We start from the raw sequence: 15,271 nt of genomic DNA, 5'->3' as shown, positions 1-15,271 counted from the left end.
ATGAGGGACAAATCTGGGGAAGCAGCATGAAGACGTGACCAGCCAAGAGGGGCTAAAAGTTAAATACACACCTACGGTTCAAATCTACAGAGACTTGCGTGGAAAACGGAACCCCTCCTTGCAAGACATGTGTCCAAACACAAGGGAAACAAAAGCAAAAATGATCTCTTGGGACTTCATCAAGGTAAAAAGCTTCTGCACAGCAAAGGAAACAGTCAACAAAACCAAAAGACAGCCAACAGAATAGGAAAAGATATTTGTAAATAACATACCAGATAAAGGGCTAGTATCCAAAATCTGTAAAGAACTTATCAAACTCAGCACCCAAGGAACAAATAATCCAATCAAGAAATTTGCAGGGGACTTGAATGGCTCAGTGGGTTAAAGCCTCTGCCTTTAGCTCAGGTCATGTTGCCAGGGTCCTGGGATTGGGCCCCAAATCGGGCTCTCCACTCAGCAGGGAGCCTGCTTCCTCCTCTCTCTCTGCCTGCCCCTCTGCCTACTTGTGATCTCTATTTGTCAAATAAATAAATAAAATCTAAAAGAAAGAAAGAAAGAAAGAAAAAGATATGTGCAGAAGATATGAACAGACATTTCTGCAAGAAGACATCCAGATGGCCAACAGACCAGAAAAAATGCTCCACATCACTTGGCACCAGGGAAATACAAATCAAAACCATGATGAGATACCACCCTATACCAGTCAAAATGGCTAAAATTAACAAATCAGGAAATGACAGATGTTGGCGAGGATGCAGAGAAAGGGGAACCCTCCTACATTGTTGGGAATGCAAGCTGGTGCATCCACTGTGGAAACAGTATGGAGGTTCCTCAAAAAGTTGAAAATAAAACTATCCTATGACCCAGCAATCACACTACTGGGTATCTACCTCAAAGGTATAAATGCAGTGATCCAAAGGGGTATGTGCACCCCAAAATTTATAGAAGCAATGTCCACAGTAGCCAAATTGTGGAAAGAGCCCAGATGTCCATCAACAGATAAATGAATAAAGAAGATGTAGTACATATATATAATGGAATATTATGCAGCCATCAAAAAGAAACCATTTGCAACGATATGGATGGAACTAGAGGGTATTATACTAAGCGAAATCAATCAATCAGAGAAAAACAATTATCACATGATCTCACTCATACATCGAATTTAGGAAACAAAATAGAGGATCACAGGGGAACACAGGGAAAAATACAAGAAAGTGAAATCAGAGAGGGAGACAAACCATAAGAGACTCTTAATCCTAAGAAACAAACTGAGGGTTGCTGAAGTGAGGGGGATGGGGGATGGGGTAACTGGGGGATGGACATTGAAGAGGGCACGTGATGTCATTAGCACGGAGTGTTACAGAAGGACTGATGAATCACTGACCTCTACCTCTGAAACTAACATACTATATGTTAATTAATTGCATTTATTTGTTTAATATTTTATTCACTTATTTGACAAACAGAGATCACAAGTCGGCAAAGACGCAGGCAGACAGAGAGAGAGGGGGAAGCAGGCTCCCCGCTGAGCTGAGAGCCCGATGTGGGGCTCGATCCCAGGACCCTGGGATCATGACCTGAGCCAAAGGCAGAACCTTTAACCTACTAAGCCACCCAGGCACCCCAATTAATTGCATTTAAATTAAAAATAAAATCTGGTAAACAGACCAAAAACCAACCAACCAACCAAAAGTGGAACCAGTGTAAGAGGCCTGGAAGTGTAGGGCTGGCTTGACAGTGACCCATAGGGAAAGAGAAGGCATTCACAAGGCTTCAGGGAAACCAAAACAGAAAGGGAATCAGAGGCTGGAAAGGTGATGGCGACCGGCGTTGGGGTTGACGTCATGGTAAACACTCCTGTCAGTCAACCGAGGGGCTGGTTTTGCAGGGAACATGGTTGACGGGCCTCTGACCAGTGACAAGTGAGAGGGGAAGTAGGCTCACTATTCGCTTTTGTGAATATCCAGCAAGAATTATATTGTCATCAATTACTGGTATAGTTCAGAGCACAAGAGAAGGTACACACACACACTCAAATGCACTCCAGGAAACACGCTAAGAACGCAGGCATGCACGGACAAGATCCAGAAGAGCCTCGGAGGGAGCTGACTCGTGGAGGCCAATCTCCTATGAAATGAACAGAACTCAGAACGGCCCCTTTGCAAGCCAGTCTGGCAGTCTCTCCCAAAGCCGAGCAGACTCCTACCATATAATCCAGCAACCGCGCACACCCAGGTGTTCACGCAAAGGAGTTAAAAACGTTGGTCCACGCAAAACCTGCACACCTATGCTTATGGGAGCTTTACTCGTCATCGTCCGAAAGAGGAAGCAACAGAGATGGGTTGAGTGTGTGCCTCCAAAGAGAGACCTGTTGAAGTTCTAATCCCCAGTACCTTAGAATGTGACCTTATTTGGAAACAGAGTCAATATCCACGTAATAATAAGTCAAGTCAAGATGAGGTCATATTGGAATGGGGGTGGGGGTGGTTAAACCCAAAGGCCAGGTGTGCACGTGCGGACGGAGGAAAGAGGACTGGAGTGGTATGGTGACAAGGGACACTGGAAATGCCACCAGCAGCTAAATAAGGGCGAGGAAGGGCTCTCCTCCAGGTTTCGAAGGCACTGTGGCCCCTGACAACTCCTTACTCTAGACTTCTAGGCTCTCGAACTGTAAGACAACACATTTCTGTTGTTCGAAGCCCCCCAGTTCAGGGTACTTTGTCCCAGCAGCCCCAGGAAGCTCACGCCATCCTCCAGTGGGAGAACAGGTAAGTGGCTGCAGGACACCCATACGACAGAGCGACACACTGTGGGGAGAAGCAATAAAGCTGTCAAGCCATGAAAACATGGAAGAACCACAAATGCCCGTTACCAAGTGAAAGAAGCCGATCGGAAAAGGATTCCAACCGTAGGACACCCGGGAAAGGCCCGGCTGTTGGAGACAATAAGAGACCAATGGCCACGAGGGGATGTGAAAGGCAGAGAACCAGGTGGGCCGCAGAGGGTCTGGAAGGCCACTGAGACCGTTCTACGCGACACTGTGATGGCGGGGACACCACCTGCTTTTGTCAGAACCAACTACACGACCCCAAGAGTGAGCCCTACTGTGATTCACGGACTTCAGTTGGCTAGAATATGTCATCAGTGGTAACGAATGCACCACACCAAAGGGAGATGGTGACAACAGGTGATGGAAGTGGGGCGGTTGAGTGGCAACTCTGTGCATAAGCTTCACTGAGCCTCAGCCTTCTACCAGTAGAATGGGAACAGCAGCCTCTTCCTCAGGGAGGGGGTGCAAGGTCCCCTGAACAAAAGATGCACGACACCAGCCTCATGCTGGGTCCGGAGGAGGCTGCTGAGGTAGACCAGCAACCGTGCCTTCTGTCCGTGCCTTCTCTAGAAAGCCGGCACCACAAAGATACACTCGCCAGGTTTCATTCTGCACACGGCGCTAGCTGCCATGTCCTTGGCCCCTAGGCCCAGGCTGTATTGTCCACAGGAAACAGAAGAACTGTGACATGTGAGAGCTACTTCTTGGAATATATTCAAAGTCAAGTTTGCAAAACAGAACACACGTTCTTGAGAAGTGACAGGATGACCTAAGATTTGATTCAAAGTCATTCGCGACATTTACTCTAGGCCAGGGGTTCCCGGGGGGAAAGGGTCACTTTGCCACAGTCTGGGCCTCGGAAGAGGTTGGAAATGAGCCAGACACTGAACAATGACTAGGGGCAGAGAGGAAGAAAGGAAGAAAGGGGTGTGGGGGCCTAGCCAAGAGAAGAGACAGGGCCTTTCAAGCAGGAATGACTCAAGAGCAGCAGTTGGTGTGGGATCGACATTCTGGAAAGAAGCCGCCAGGGGTAGAGGCTGGGGAAATCACGGGCAGAAAGGTGGAGGGGGACAACCCTAGGCTCCGTGAGCGGTCTCCAGGGAAGGGGGGGTTGCCGTCTGCATCTTGGAGAACAGCTACCGTTGGCAGCAAGTCCCTGAGGGGAGGGACCATGAGTGCCTTGTTCTCCATTGTTCCAAAGCCTGAAGGAAGGCTTCCCACAAACCCTCAATAAATATGAACTGAACAGATGAAAAGGAGGAAAGTCAGCTCAGCGAGAGAGGTTTGGATGCTGACGATGGGGACTGAGGGGAGTGTGATCGGATTTGCAAAGAGATCAAGGCTGGTGAAGTCAGGGTTCCTGGGGAAGCGGAGAGACACACGGAGCTGCAAGACAAGGACCCTAAAGAGGTCTGGGGGTGACGGCAAGGAGAGCAAGCGGGTGCTCTCTGCAGGGGAAGAGAGAGGCAGGCAGGGCTGGCCAGGGCGGGGAGAGGTCCCTGGGCACCGGCCCACCCACCGGGAGAGGAAGAGATCCGAGGGATGGAGGGTGGGGGGAGGGCTAGCTCTGGGAAGGTGACTGTGTGAAGTAGGCAGGTGCCCTGACGGGGGGACAGAGGAAGAGAGGGAGGGAGGACACAGGGTGACTCCCCAGATGGCCTCTGCTGTCTCAACCAAGAGGCAAAAGATCTTTTGAGAATGGGTTTGGGAAAGGGAATGAACAGGGTACTCTGGGCAGGAAGCAGAGCCAAAGCGCCTTCCAGCTGGCCTGCGGGAAAGAGCCAGAGCCTGACTCCTCAGCAGCCGGAGACCGGCCGAGGGCTGTCACAAGGGTGACCAAGGTAACCAAGGCCCCATGTTGCTACAAAAACACCTCCTGACTTCTCCCCACGGACCCCTCCAGGCCAGCCCTGTGGTGTCTCATTCTGTAGGACCTAGCCCCAAATCGGCTGGGTGACCAGGAGGCCTGGATCCATTTCCTGACGTTGTTGAGAACCAGCGGGCTGTCAGTAAACAACGAGGGGGCCTCGTTAGGCACGAGATTCCATACCTATCCCCCACTGGGAGCTTTTTCAAGCCCTCTGATAAGGGACGGAACGGAACGAGGGGCTCTCCAGACATCCCTGCCGGCCTGACACGCTCTGAGAAACGCTACGGACCAGATGCAAAGCAGACGGGGGAAAGGAGAGGCATCCTGATCACGGCCGTCGCAAAGGTCCCACCATTTATGATGAACACATGCTGAAGAAAGCAAAGTGCTTTCGTGCTCCGTCCATCACGGGGAGACCCGGGGAAATGCTGTCTCAAGTCGGGTGGCATGATGTCCCTGCCATTGCTTCCCACGCTGCACATTTTCACAAGGGATGCAGAAAGGAATCAGACGGGTGAGTCCCGGGGGGGCCTATAGTATGAGCGCTTCTCCCCGAATCCTGTTTCTCGCCCTTTCCCCAAAGGCGCGAGCCCAGACTTGCCTGCAGAGTCGAATGCTCTCCGCTTACTTATCTGCCCCAGTGCCTGTGGCTTTAATTATTTATGATAGTGTCTCATCACACTCGCCGTGTCTCAGAGTCACTCGGTTCTCTCAGCCTAGGAAGACTTTGTAATCAGAGACGGGCAGTGGCTTAGGTGGCAAGTCTCAGCTGAGGGGCAGGGCCAGCGCATCAACCAGGGACTCAGAGAGGCAGGGCTGGCCAGACCCAGGGACAAGGCTCCTGTGCATGGTTGTTGCCACAGATGTTTTCAGGAAATAATTAGGAGCCATCCGCTGTCTACTGAGCAGATAAAATGTCCTGCTTCCCTGAAAAGGACACTTTCCCTAATATCAGAGGGTTTTAACAAGCTGGAGTCGCTCGTAATTCCCCTCGGGTGACGTACTGTTTGCTCTCTCATGCCGGCGGGTCCTCCCTCACCAATAAACCTGCTTCCCCTCCACTGACCCCTTTTTGTTCATGCGCAAGCACTGCCTGGCTCCTTCAGACGTCCACTTCGAATTGCAAACGCAGGGATTAGGAAGGAAGGCTTTTTCTCTGCACGGTATTGTAGGGCCGGAGCTCCTTGGCTTCAGCGGGGATCCTGACATTAAGAGACACTCAGATCCCTCGACTCTCTCCAGGGCTCACACTTATTCTGATGGCCCAGAGGAACCTTTCTTCCCACGTGCAAGACTCACCCCCATTCACAGCCACGGAGAAGCTGGTATCAGGAACTCACGCGAGCACAGACACCCAGAGACGCTACACCAGGAGCTCAGAACTTCCCCTAAAGGGTATATCGCCCGTCCTAATTATTCACGGATTCTGGATTTACAGATTTGCCTCCTCGCTAAAACTTAAGCGTAACCCCCAAACCAGGACTCCCGGCAACTATGGCCCCTGATAAACGTGAAAGCAGTGGGGAGAAACGGGAGTCACCCGACAGACACGTTCCCGTGGGATGCTGTGCCTTCTTGTTTCGGCTTTCATAACCAGTGCTCCTTTTGTTGCCTGTTTGGGGCCATTTTTTTGCGTAGTTGAGCTACTTGTGGGTGATTTCATTGTTTAATATGGCCCCAGCATAGTGCTGAAGGGCCACCTAGCATTCCTGTGAGCAAGAAGGCTGGAGTAGGTGGAACTTAAGGAGCAAACGGGTGTGTTTGAGAGGATCGGTGTGTTAGATAAGCTTTGTTGAGGCCCAAGTCATCGTGCCCCTGACCGTGAGTTCGATGTTAATGAACCAACAGTATCTATTAAATAAGGCATCTTCCAACAGACGCACACATGAAACAGGTTATGTATTGACTCATTGATAACAATGTGGTGACCAGACATTCACAGGAGCCTAACCCTGTATGTCCCCTAGGAGCAATGGCTCGGCGTCCCCTAATTCAGCATTTGTGGTGACTTTATTGGCACGTAACTACCGTGAATAACCAGAATCGATTATGCGTTCAATAGAGCAATGTCTCGCTCTCTGTTCAAATGCCAGTGTCGTTACAGAAACTCGAGAATCACCAGCTCTAGACCAAGCCCGGACCCCATGCTCCCATCACAGAAAGGCTTTGCTGCCGGCCACACCCTCGTCCATCCAAGGTGAACCTGACCTGAGGCAAGGCCTTTAGCCAGAGCGGAACTGTTCTAAGCACTAAGCTCTCCACTATTTCCACAGAGGGGGGGGTCCAATAAACACTAAGACCAATTCCGAAGGACACCCAGGGCGGGGAGGCACATGACTGTGACTGGAGCCCCGGCCCTCCCACTGTGGCCAGCCTCTCACTAAAAATCAGAACCAGAAAAACGGAAGCAAAGGTCGGTGTGAGCGCTGAATGCCCCCTCGGCTGTGAGATGGACCCAGCGGGAGCGGAGAGTTCGGAGAGCTACGGTGCGGCCCGAGTACAGAGCGCTCAGCCAGAGCAAGAGAAAGACTCAGGGTGCTTCTTCCTCAGCCGAGACCCTGGAGCACCAGAGAGAAGAAGAGAAGCGATGGCAGAAGCCAGGGGACAGGGAGGAGGAACTCGCAGCCTCCCAGAATCTCAGTTTTCCTGTCTGTGAGAGGAGGCCTTCGCCTCACCCTTCCCTTCTCAGTCCCCAGGGGCCTCCGTAATCTCTCCTGAACTAGCTGACCACATCTCAAGGGCAGGAGCAGGGGAGGGTGGGCACTGGGGCTGCTAGGCTTACACGGAAGCTGGGACACGGCAAAGGGACCACCTGCTGAATGGAAGGTCCGAGCCACGGAGGCTCCGGAAATGAGGAGAGGCCCTGGGAGCCAGGAGAGGCCCGAGCGGAGCTCCGCAGAAACCCAAAGACAGGGACTGGAACGAACTGCAGGCAAGAAGCGAGGAGGAAACCGGGGCCCTGAATCCTCTGATCTGAGGGAGACGTCTGCAGAGGGAGGTGAGGTGTCCTGGCAGTGGGGCCATGAGGGGTTCTCAGAGAGTGCACGCTTCGGGGCACTGGAGGGGCAGCTAGAGAGATGTTTCCATTCCAGTGGGACTCCCCACCCTTCATTCCCTTCCCTTCTCCTGGAGGTTTGTGGGGGGGTGGGGATCTGGTGACCTCAGGGCCTATTATCTGGACAGAGTCAGGTTACATTGCCTAAATGCAGAGGCCAGGTCCATGGAGAAGACCAGCCTTGTCTGTGTCCCCTGCCATATTGGGAGCACCTCTCCACATGGGGCTGGGCCTCCTGCATCCAGGCTGCTCCCTGCCCTGAACCCTCTCTGCCCAGGGGACTCTGCGCCAGTGGAGACCCTTTGCTCAGGCTATTTTTCAAGTTCTGAGACAAACAGGGAGGGTCTCTTAAGAGAGTGGGAGGTTAGCAGGTGGTAGGTCACCTCAGAAGGTTCCAGAACCTCAGCTACGTGGTCTACTGCCATGCCACCCTCCCCCGCCCTCCCCCGGAAGGGACAACGCTCTACTCCAGTACTCACACGTGTCTGGCTTGTGGCAGTTGTGTCCCTGACGGAAGTACTGGGGATTCTCAATGACCGGGATACGGGTCATGCCGATGACCACCGTGTCCGGCCCGGCGTCCAACGAGGAGGGCGTGGTGATGCCATGGTTGATGTGGTGCAGCGGGCTGGCTGAGTCCTCCTCGCCACTGATGACAGCCACAGGCCCTGCACACACCAAGAGAGACACGGGACATCAGGGAAGTCACATCTGGTCAGTGCCCAATCCTGCCCACTATTTCTGCCACCACGGCTCCAGAAGAGTGAAATCCACGAGGAGTTTGCCCTGAATGTTCTGGAATCCCCATTCAAAGAGCCACCCCTTCGTTCTCTTTCTTGAGAGAGAGAAACGTCTGCCCCACCACAACAGCTGCAAAAGCGTGTGTCAAAATGACTGTGCCGTGAATTATTTTCACTTCCCCTAAATCCAAATTAGTTCAAAATAATGCAAATTTTAAATGAGTTTTTTGCTTATGAAGCAACAATGGGATAAAAAAAAATGTACATAGCAGTAATTTGCACCCTGTCCCTCCTCCCTTCAGGAGCTTTAGCAACTGTGACGGTGGGTCCCTCCCCCCATTTCTCATTCGGTTGGTCTACAGACTGGGGAGGCACGTGGGCATCAGGATTTACAGAACACCCACGTGAGTTCCATGATAGCCAGGATCTAGAACCTCTAATTAGGGGTCTGGAGTGCCTCAATTAGCCTTTCCAGAGTGGCCCTCAGATGCCTATAGGAACGTATCCAGCTTTCACAGGACTCTGCTGTGGCCTCTCCCGGTCCGCAGGGAGCTAAGTCCAGTACTGGCTCTGGATCAAACCCGAGCCAGCTTTCAAAGCGACACAAATTCAGCCGCATCACCGTTAGCCTTCCTGCAATGGGGTCAGCTGCCCGCTCTCGAAAGATCCACGCTGCCCCGGGGGTTCCAAGGAACATCATTCATGTCTTCTTCAAACCCAACCCCACCATGTTCCAACCCAAAGAAGAAACCCAGGGACTCAGGTTATTTACAAACACAAGTTGGCGAATATAATTGCCACAGTCTTGGCAGAGCAAGGATTCTGTCTCATGGGGCGATTCTCCCACACCTACAAATAAAACTGACGTCAAGGCCATCGGCTGTGACGGTGGCTTCCTGCAGCTGGTGTTTGAAATTACTGCTTTGCAAGACACATGGTCCCAAGAAAAAGTGCCCGCTGTGAGTTGGCTCTGTGGCTTGCACGACACTTCTGCTGTAGAAGTCCATGACACTTACTAAAGTTCATGGGGAGGATACTTCCCATCGGATAGCGAGGTAAAGCACCAATGAGGCAGAACTAAAAGGAAGACTAGTAAATGCGAACGGAGGACCCTGAATTCCACTCCATCGGCACTCCATGCACAACAAATGCCTGATGGGGTTTGGAGACCACGTGGGAAAGGATCAACACATGGCAATAATCGCTCCTCCTGCAAACACCTTGTAAACTCTGAGAAACTTCGTTGGGATTCCAATGAAACACTGAAAGCAGGGCATGGGTTTCTCTCCTTCCTCTCTCCCCAGATGACTCTAAAATATAAAGAAATACTGGTGCACCAAGAGCAAGAAGAGGGGAGACAAGAAGAAATAAGGTATTTCAATGTTTTGGAAGATGAAAACTAAAAAGATGTAAGCTTGCTTACAGAAGGGCTACGGTGGGGATATTTAGAGAAAATCAGTTCTGCTGGGTCTTGCAGGTATTGAATGGAAAGGGTAACCCAGAAGGCTGGATTGGGTCTCAGGGCTGGAACAAAGTACCCGAGCCATGACCTTGGCCCCAGCCCACCAGTCTAGTGGTTTCTTCCTGGAGAAAATTAACTGGAAAGTCCAAAGGGCTGGAAGAGCTGGTTCCCTTCTTCCTGCTCCTAGAAGACAGCAACACCAAGAATACCCATGCTTCTCACTGACCCTACTCCCAGTCTCCGCCCCTGAAGGAGATTCGGAGGTTGCGTCTCTGCAGGAACTAAGTGCCTCAAAAAAACAAAACAAAACAAAACAAAAAAAAACACCTAGATGTTGGGGCACCTGGGTGGCTCCTTTGGTTAAGCCTGACTGTTGATTTTGGCTCAGGTCATGATCTCAGGGTCATTAGATCGAGCCCTGCATCAGGCTCCATGCTCAGTGGGGAGTCTGCTTAACATTCTCTCCTTCTCCCTCTGCCCTCCCCCGGCAGGCTCGCTCTCTCTCTCTCTCTCTCTCTCTAAGATAAATAAATCTTGGGGGAAAAAAAAAAGTACCCAGATGTTGACATCTGGCGATCTCCCATTGAAATCATTCTTAGTCTATGATCCTGCCATAGTGAAGGCTAAGAGTTGATAAGACCCACTATGTGCCTGAAGTACTCTCTGGAACTCAGTTCCTAAATATGAGAGAACAGTCCAGGACACCTCAGATACTTCAGTGAAGCTTCAACATGAAAGAGAAAGTGCCAGACAGACAGACAACAGGGCAACGCAAGGAGCAAAAGACTTCTTTTTTTTTTTCCAAATCACCAATATCCCCTGAGGGACAAATGAAGATGTCACAGTCATAAAACAAGATATTTAAAACATAAACAATTCAAAGGGCAGAAAGGATCCTTGAGAATTGCAACCCATGGAATTGGAAAGTCAAAGAGGAGTGGAAGATAAAGCCGAGGAAACTCTTCAGAAAGTCAAACGAGACAGGAAGAGGAGGTCAATCGGAAACAAAAGAGAAGAAAATGAAAGACACTATCCAGAGATTCGATACCTGACTGAAAGAAAGGTGGCGGGGTAGGGAGAGGGAGAAAGGGAAGCAGAGGGACTAGAAAAGATGGAAGGGAGGATTAAAAATTAGGGAAAGATTTCGCTAAATGACCTGTCCACTCCATTTCAAGCATAATTAATAAGTGCACGTACACGTCGGTCCCCACATGGACACACACACACAAACACAGGCACACACGCACACACATATATCAAGGCACAAAATTATAAAACGTCAGAACCCTGAGAATAAAGAGAAGATGCTAAAAGCTTGTAGGAGGGGGTGATGGGTCCTATTTCAAATGGAACAGAAACCAAAAAGACAATGCAATTCTCCATAACAACCCACTGTCACTGCACTGAGCAATGCCTAAAAAGATTTACTCATTTATTTGAGAGAGGAAGAGAGAGAGCCGGGGGAGGACAGAGGAGAGAATCCCCAGCAGACCCACCACTGAGCTCAGAGCCCAACACAACACTCCACCTTAGGGTTCTGGGATCCTGACCTGAGCTGAAATCAAGATTTGGATGTTCAACTGACTGGGCCACCTGGGTGCCCCAATTCCTTCAAATTTTTGATGGACAAATTTTCAGCCTAGAATTCTACCCCTAAAAGTTTCTTCATTGGATGCCTAGGAGGCTCCATCGGTGAAGCCTCTGCCTTCAGCTCAGGTCATGATCCCGGGGTCCTGGGATGGAGCCCTGCATGGGGCTCCCTGCTGAGGGGGGAGTCTGCTTCTCCCTCTGTCCCTCCCTGAGACTCTCAGTGCTTGTGCTTGTGCGCATGCTGACAGATAAATAAATAAAATCTACAAAAAAATAAATGAAAGAGTCTTCATTCACCCATTGTAAGGGCAGAAGACAGACACTTGGAGGTCTACAGACACTCACCTCCCAGTTCCTGGGAAGCAGCAGGAGGGGAGGTTTTAGCAAAACAAAGGGGCAAACGGGGAAGAGAGGGAGTGTGAGAGTCAGTTCCAAAGGACAGAAGCCCCGGCCCCTCACCCAGGTCTGTTCTCAGCACTATGGGATGTGCGTTGTTATAGCAACATGGCAGCGGACACAAGAGCCAGGAGTTTGGAGGAGACAGAAACCATGGGACTTGAGCCTTTTACGAAAAGCTGTTTCTTTGAATCTGTGTCTCGGGGAGTCATTGGACAGCGAGTGGTCCACACAAAGTTCCAAAGCCTGTGATCTAAAACAGTCTCTGCTTTCTCAACATAATTCTAGGATCTGAAAGGACCAGGTAAGAGCCACAGGGAGGAGAAGGGGCCCTGCTGCCGGGTCCCAAGCCGCAGGAAGGGACAGGGTCACCCAGGAAGACTTCACAGAAATAAATGAATAAAGCAGACTTCGAAGCCCTGGGAAACCTAAAAACTTAGAATGCACGTGGAGGAAGGCGGGCCCGGAAAGGAGCGTGAGAAAGGAAGACCAGAAAAGCAGAAGAATCAGAAAACGACACTGACTTAGAAGTCAAAGGAAGAGGACACCTAGAAGTTCAAGTACATCCTCTACTAAGGCCAAGGAAGATGAAGAAAGAAAACAGGCCACTGTGCTGGTCAACGAGAAGCTAGCCTTCCCAAGAGCAGGTCCCAGAGGGCCGTGGCGGGAGGAAAGCATGCAACTACAGCAGGTAGAGCAGGGGGCTGTCACCCTTTTTTTTTTTACTGAGTCGCCATTTTTACTGAGTGCTTTCCGTGCATCAGGCTCTGTAAATGCAACATCTCTAACTTCAGAATGTCTCTGTGAGGCTGGTACATTTACTCTCCCCGTTTGGCAGTTGGGGGCACTGAGGCACAGAGGAGCAACCTGCCCAAGGACACACAGCGCAACGTGGGACTCAAGGAGGTGGGTGCTTGCTGGGCTGCAAACCTCGCCTGCCCCCCGGGCCTGAACCCGTCCTGGGGACACGGCATGTCCTCGCAAGGGCAGACCATGGAGGAGCAAGCATGTGTTCAAAGGGACACTTGGCCAATTCTGGTACCTTATCCTCCACGTGAGCAGCTGCCTTCGACTGTGGGTCCCCAAGACCCTATTTAAAGAGGTTGCTCTTGATCCGCACGAACGGCAACTAGAGCGAACACCTCATCAGACGCACACAGATAGATTGCAGATAATTCATCATGAGCTCTGCGTCCCAGAGCGGCCGAGAACCGGCGTTCAGCTGCACCCACATCAAAGAGAGCACAGTGCCGCCAGACCGCTGTCCGCTCCCCTGCCCTCTTACTCACCTCTGCTCCTCCAAGAACCACATGCCTTAAAACCAAAGCCACTAAAGAGTGCAGAGACCCCTCACTTCCCAGAACCTGAGACCCTTAGAGCTATGCCCACGTCCAGCAGGGGTCCCAGCATGTTTGCGGCTGGCGCTGGGGTGGGACAAGTCCTCTGGGGACAGGGCTGCTCTGGGGATGGCAGGATATGTGGCCTCACCGGCCCTGGGTGTTCAAAGGCAGCCTCAGGCTCCTCCATGCACCACGGATGAGGTATGTCGGGGGCTGGGAGGCGGGGAGACAGAAGGGAGCTCTCTGTACCTTCCATCCAATTTTGCTGGGAACCAAAAACTGCTCAGAAAAATAAAGTCTAACAACAACAACAACAAAAATTATTTAAATAATTGTTAAAAAAGCTGGTCTCCCCACCCAGGACCCAACATATTTGCAAATACCCCCTGGCGTGACAGTAGTGTCCCGGGCTGAGGTCCGTTGAATGGGGCACCATGTTACACCCTAGGAACGAGTTTCTCCTTCCAGCTCTGGCCAGGTCTCGGGCCTCAGGGGAAAACCCACAGCCCTGGGGGCCCTGGGAGGAAGATGCACTTCTTCTCACCTTAATAACCCTAGAGAAGAATTTATTAAGCTGCAAAGAAAAACGAATAACGTGGGAGAGATCTCATCTGTCCAGAGAGCTTCTCATCCTGAAACCACCAAGGCCTAAGGCAGGTCAGGAGGAGGAGTCAAGCTTGCTGTCTTCTGAGCTCCCAACACACACACACACACACACACACACACACACACACACACACAAACATACATACACGCGCACGTGCACGCACACATACACACATTATTTTACTATGCAGCACTAATAAACAAAAAGAAAAAAAGACAGATATGCAAGGCTTGCTGGTCAGTTCAAACTTTTGAGAGGAAACCAGGAGGCAGTGTAGGTCTGCTCAGACATCTCCATCACAGGATTCTCTTCCCAGATCAGTGCTTTTTTTTTTTTTTTCCTTTCAGACCTAGCATGGGTTTTGTTCTTTCAACCATACTATAATTGAACCACTGGATAATTAGAAAAAGCTCGAGGGCCCCAGCAGGTGTCTTGCCCAGCAGAATGGTCCAAACCATCTTTAAAGAGTCTCTTCTCTTTCCCTCTCTGCTCCTTCAGTGGGGGAAAGGGGGGGACCGAAATGGAATGGCTTAGCTTTTCCCAAGTGGTTGATTCCAATGTGGGATCAAGTGTCCCCAGAGACCGAGGGTCTCTGATGAAAACACGAGATGTGACTTTACTGCATTGGAGTGGGATCTGACCCAGGTGGGTGGGGGTCCTATGGCAGGGGTCTGGGGGATGCAACTGGCCATGAGGCCTGCAAGAACAAGGTGTCCTGAAGAAGCTTCTGGTGAGTCAGTGTTCTTGGTGGACAAAGAGGAGTGCATGTGTACATTGTCCAAAATGAGTGAGGGAAAAGCAGCCATCTCCCTGGCAAGGCGTTATCACATCAACACTGCCCCTTTCCTCAGGGGCAATGCTTCTTTGGAATTACTTCTCCAACATCCACCAACACCCCAAATTTCAAAGCATTAACAATTCTCATAAATGTATCCCTCCAAGAAAATCCGGTCACTAGGTTGACATGATGGCTTTACTCAAACAGGTTGTAGACATAGTTCTTCTCTGATTTCCAAAGAAATGACTCAGAGTCCCGAGGATGTAATCCTAATAATTATTATCTTCTCATCTGACCTGCAAAATATACTTTTATTCCCATCTGACCAACTAGGAAACTGATCCTCAAATAAGTTTAATTCATTTTCCAAAAATCACCAAGGTAGGAGATGATGGAGGCTTTATATGGATCTATGTCTGTCCATCTCCAAAGTTCTCACTCTTCCCACTCAAGTACCCATTTCTCAATACTATTGCTGACATGAGGTTTGTTTGTTTGTTTGTTTTTAAAGATTTTATTTGAGAGAGAGACAGAGCATGAATGGGGCAGAGGGAGAGGGAGAAGCAGACTTCCCACTGAGCAGGGAGCTGCATGTAAGGC

The 15,271-nt window shown here is 50.6% G+C and overlaps 1 protein-coding gene across 7 annotated transcripts in view; it reads right to left on the bottom strand.

Moving 5' to 3' along the window:
* Window positions 1–15,271, bottom strand: part of NTRK3 (neurotrophic receptor tyrosine kinase 3) — a 382,186-nt gene that overhangs the window by 153,250 nt on the left and 213,665 nt on the right. For all 7 annotated transcript variants that reach the window (XM_032342082.1, XM_032342076.1, XM_032342077.1 and 4 more), the window contains one exon: window positions 8,238–8,426. In XM_032342082.1, the coding sequence (XP_032197973.1) occupies window positions 8,238–8,426 (189 nt within the window). The remainder of the gene's footprint in view (window positions 1–8,237; window positions 8,427–15,271) is intronic.

Source organism: Mustela erminea, chromosome 5, assembly GCF_009829155.1.
Source record: "Mustela erminea isolate mMusErm1 chromosome 5, mMusErm1.Pri, whole genome shotgun sequence".
Classification (NCBI taxonomy): domain Eukaryota; kingdom Metazoa; phylum Chordata; class Mammalia; order Carnivora; family Mustelidae; genus Mustela; species Mustela erminea.
The sequence above is the reverse complement of the archived record's forward strand: the minus strand, read 5'-3'. Positions and strand labels throughout refer to the sequence as shown.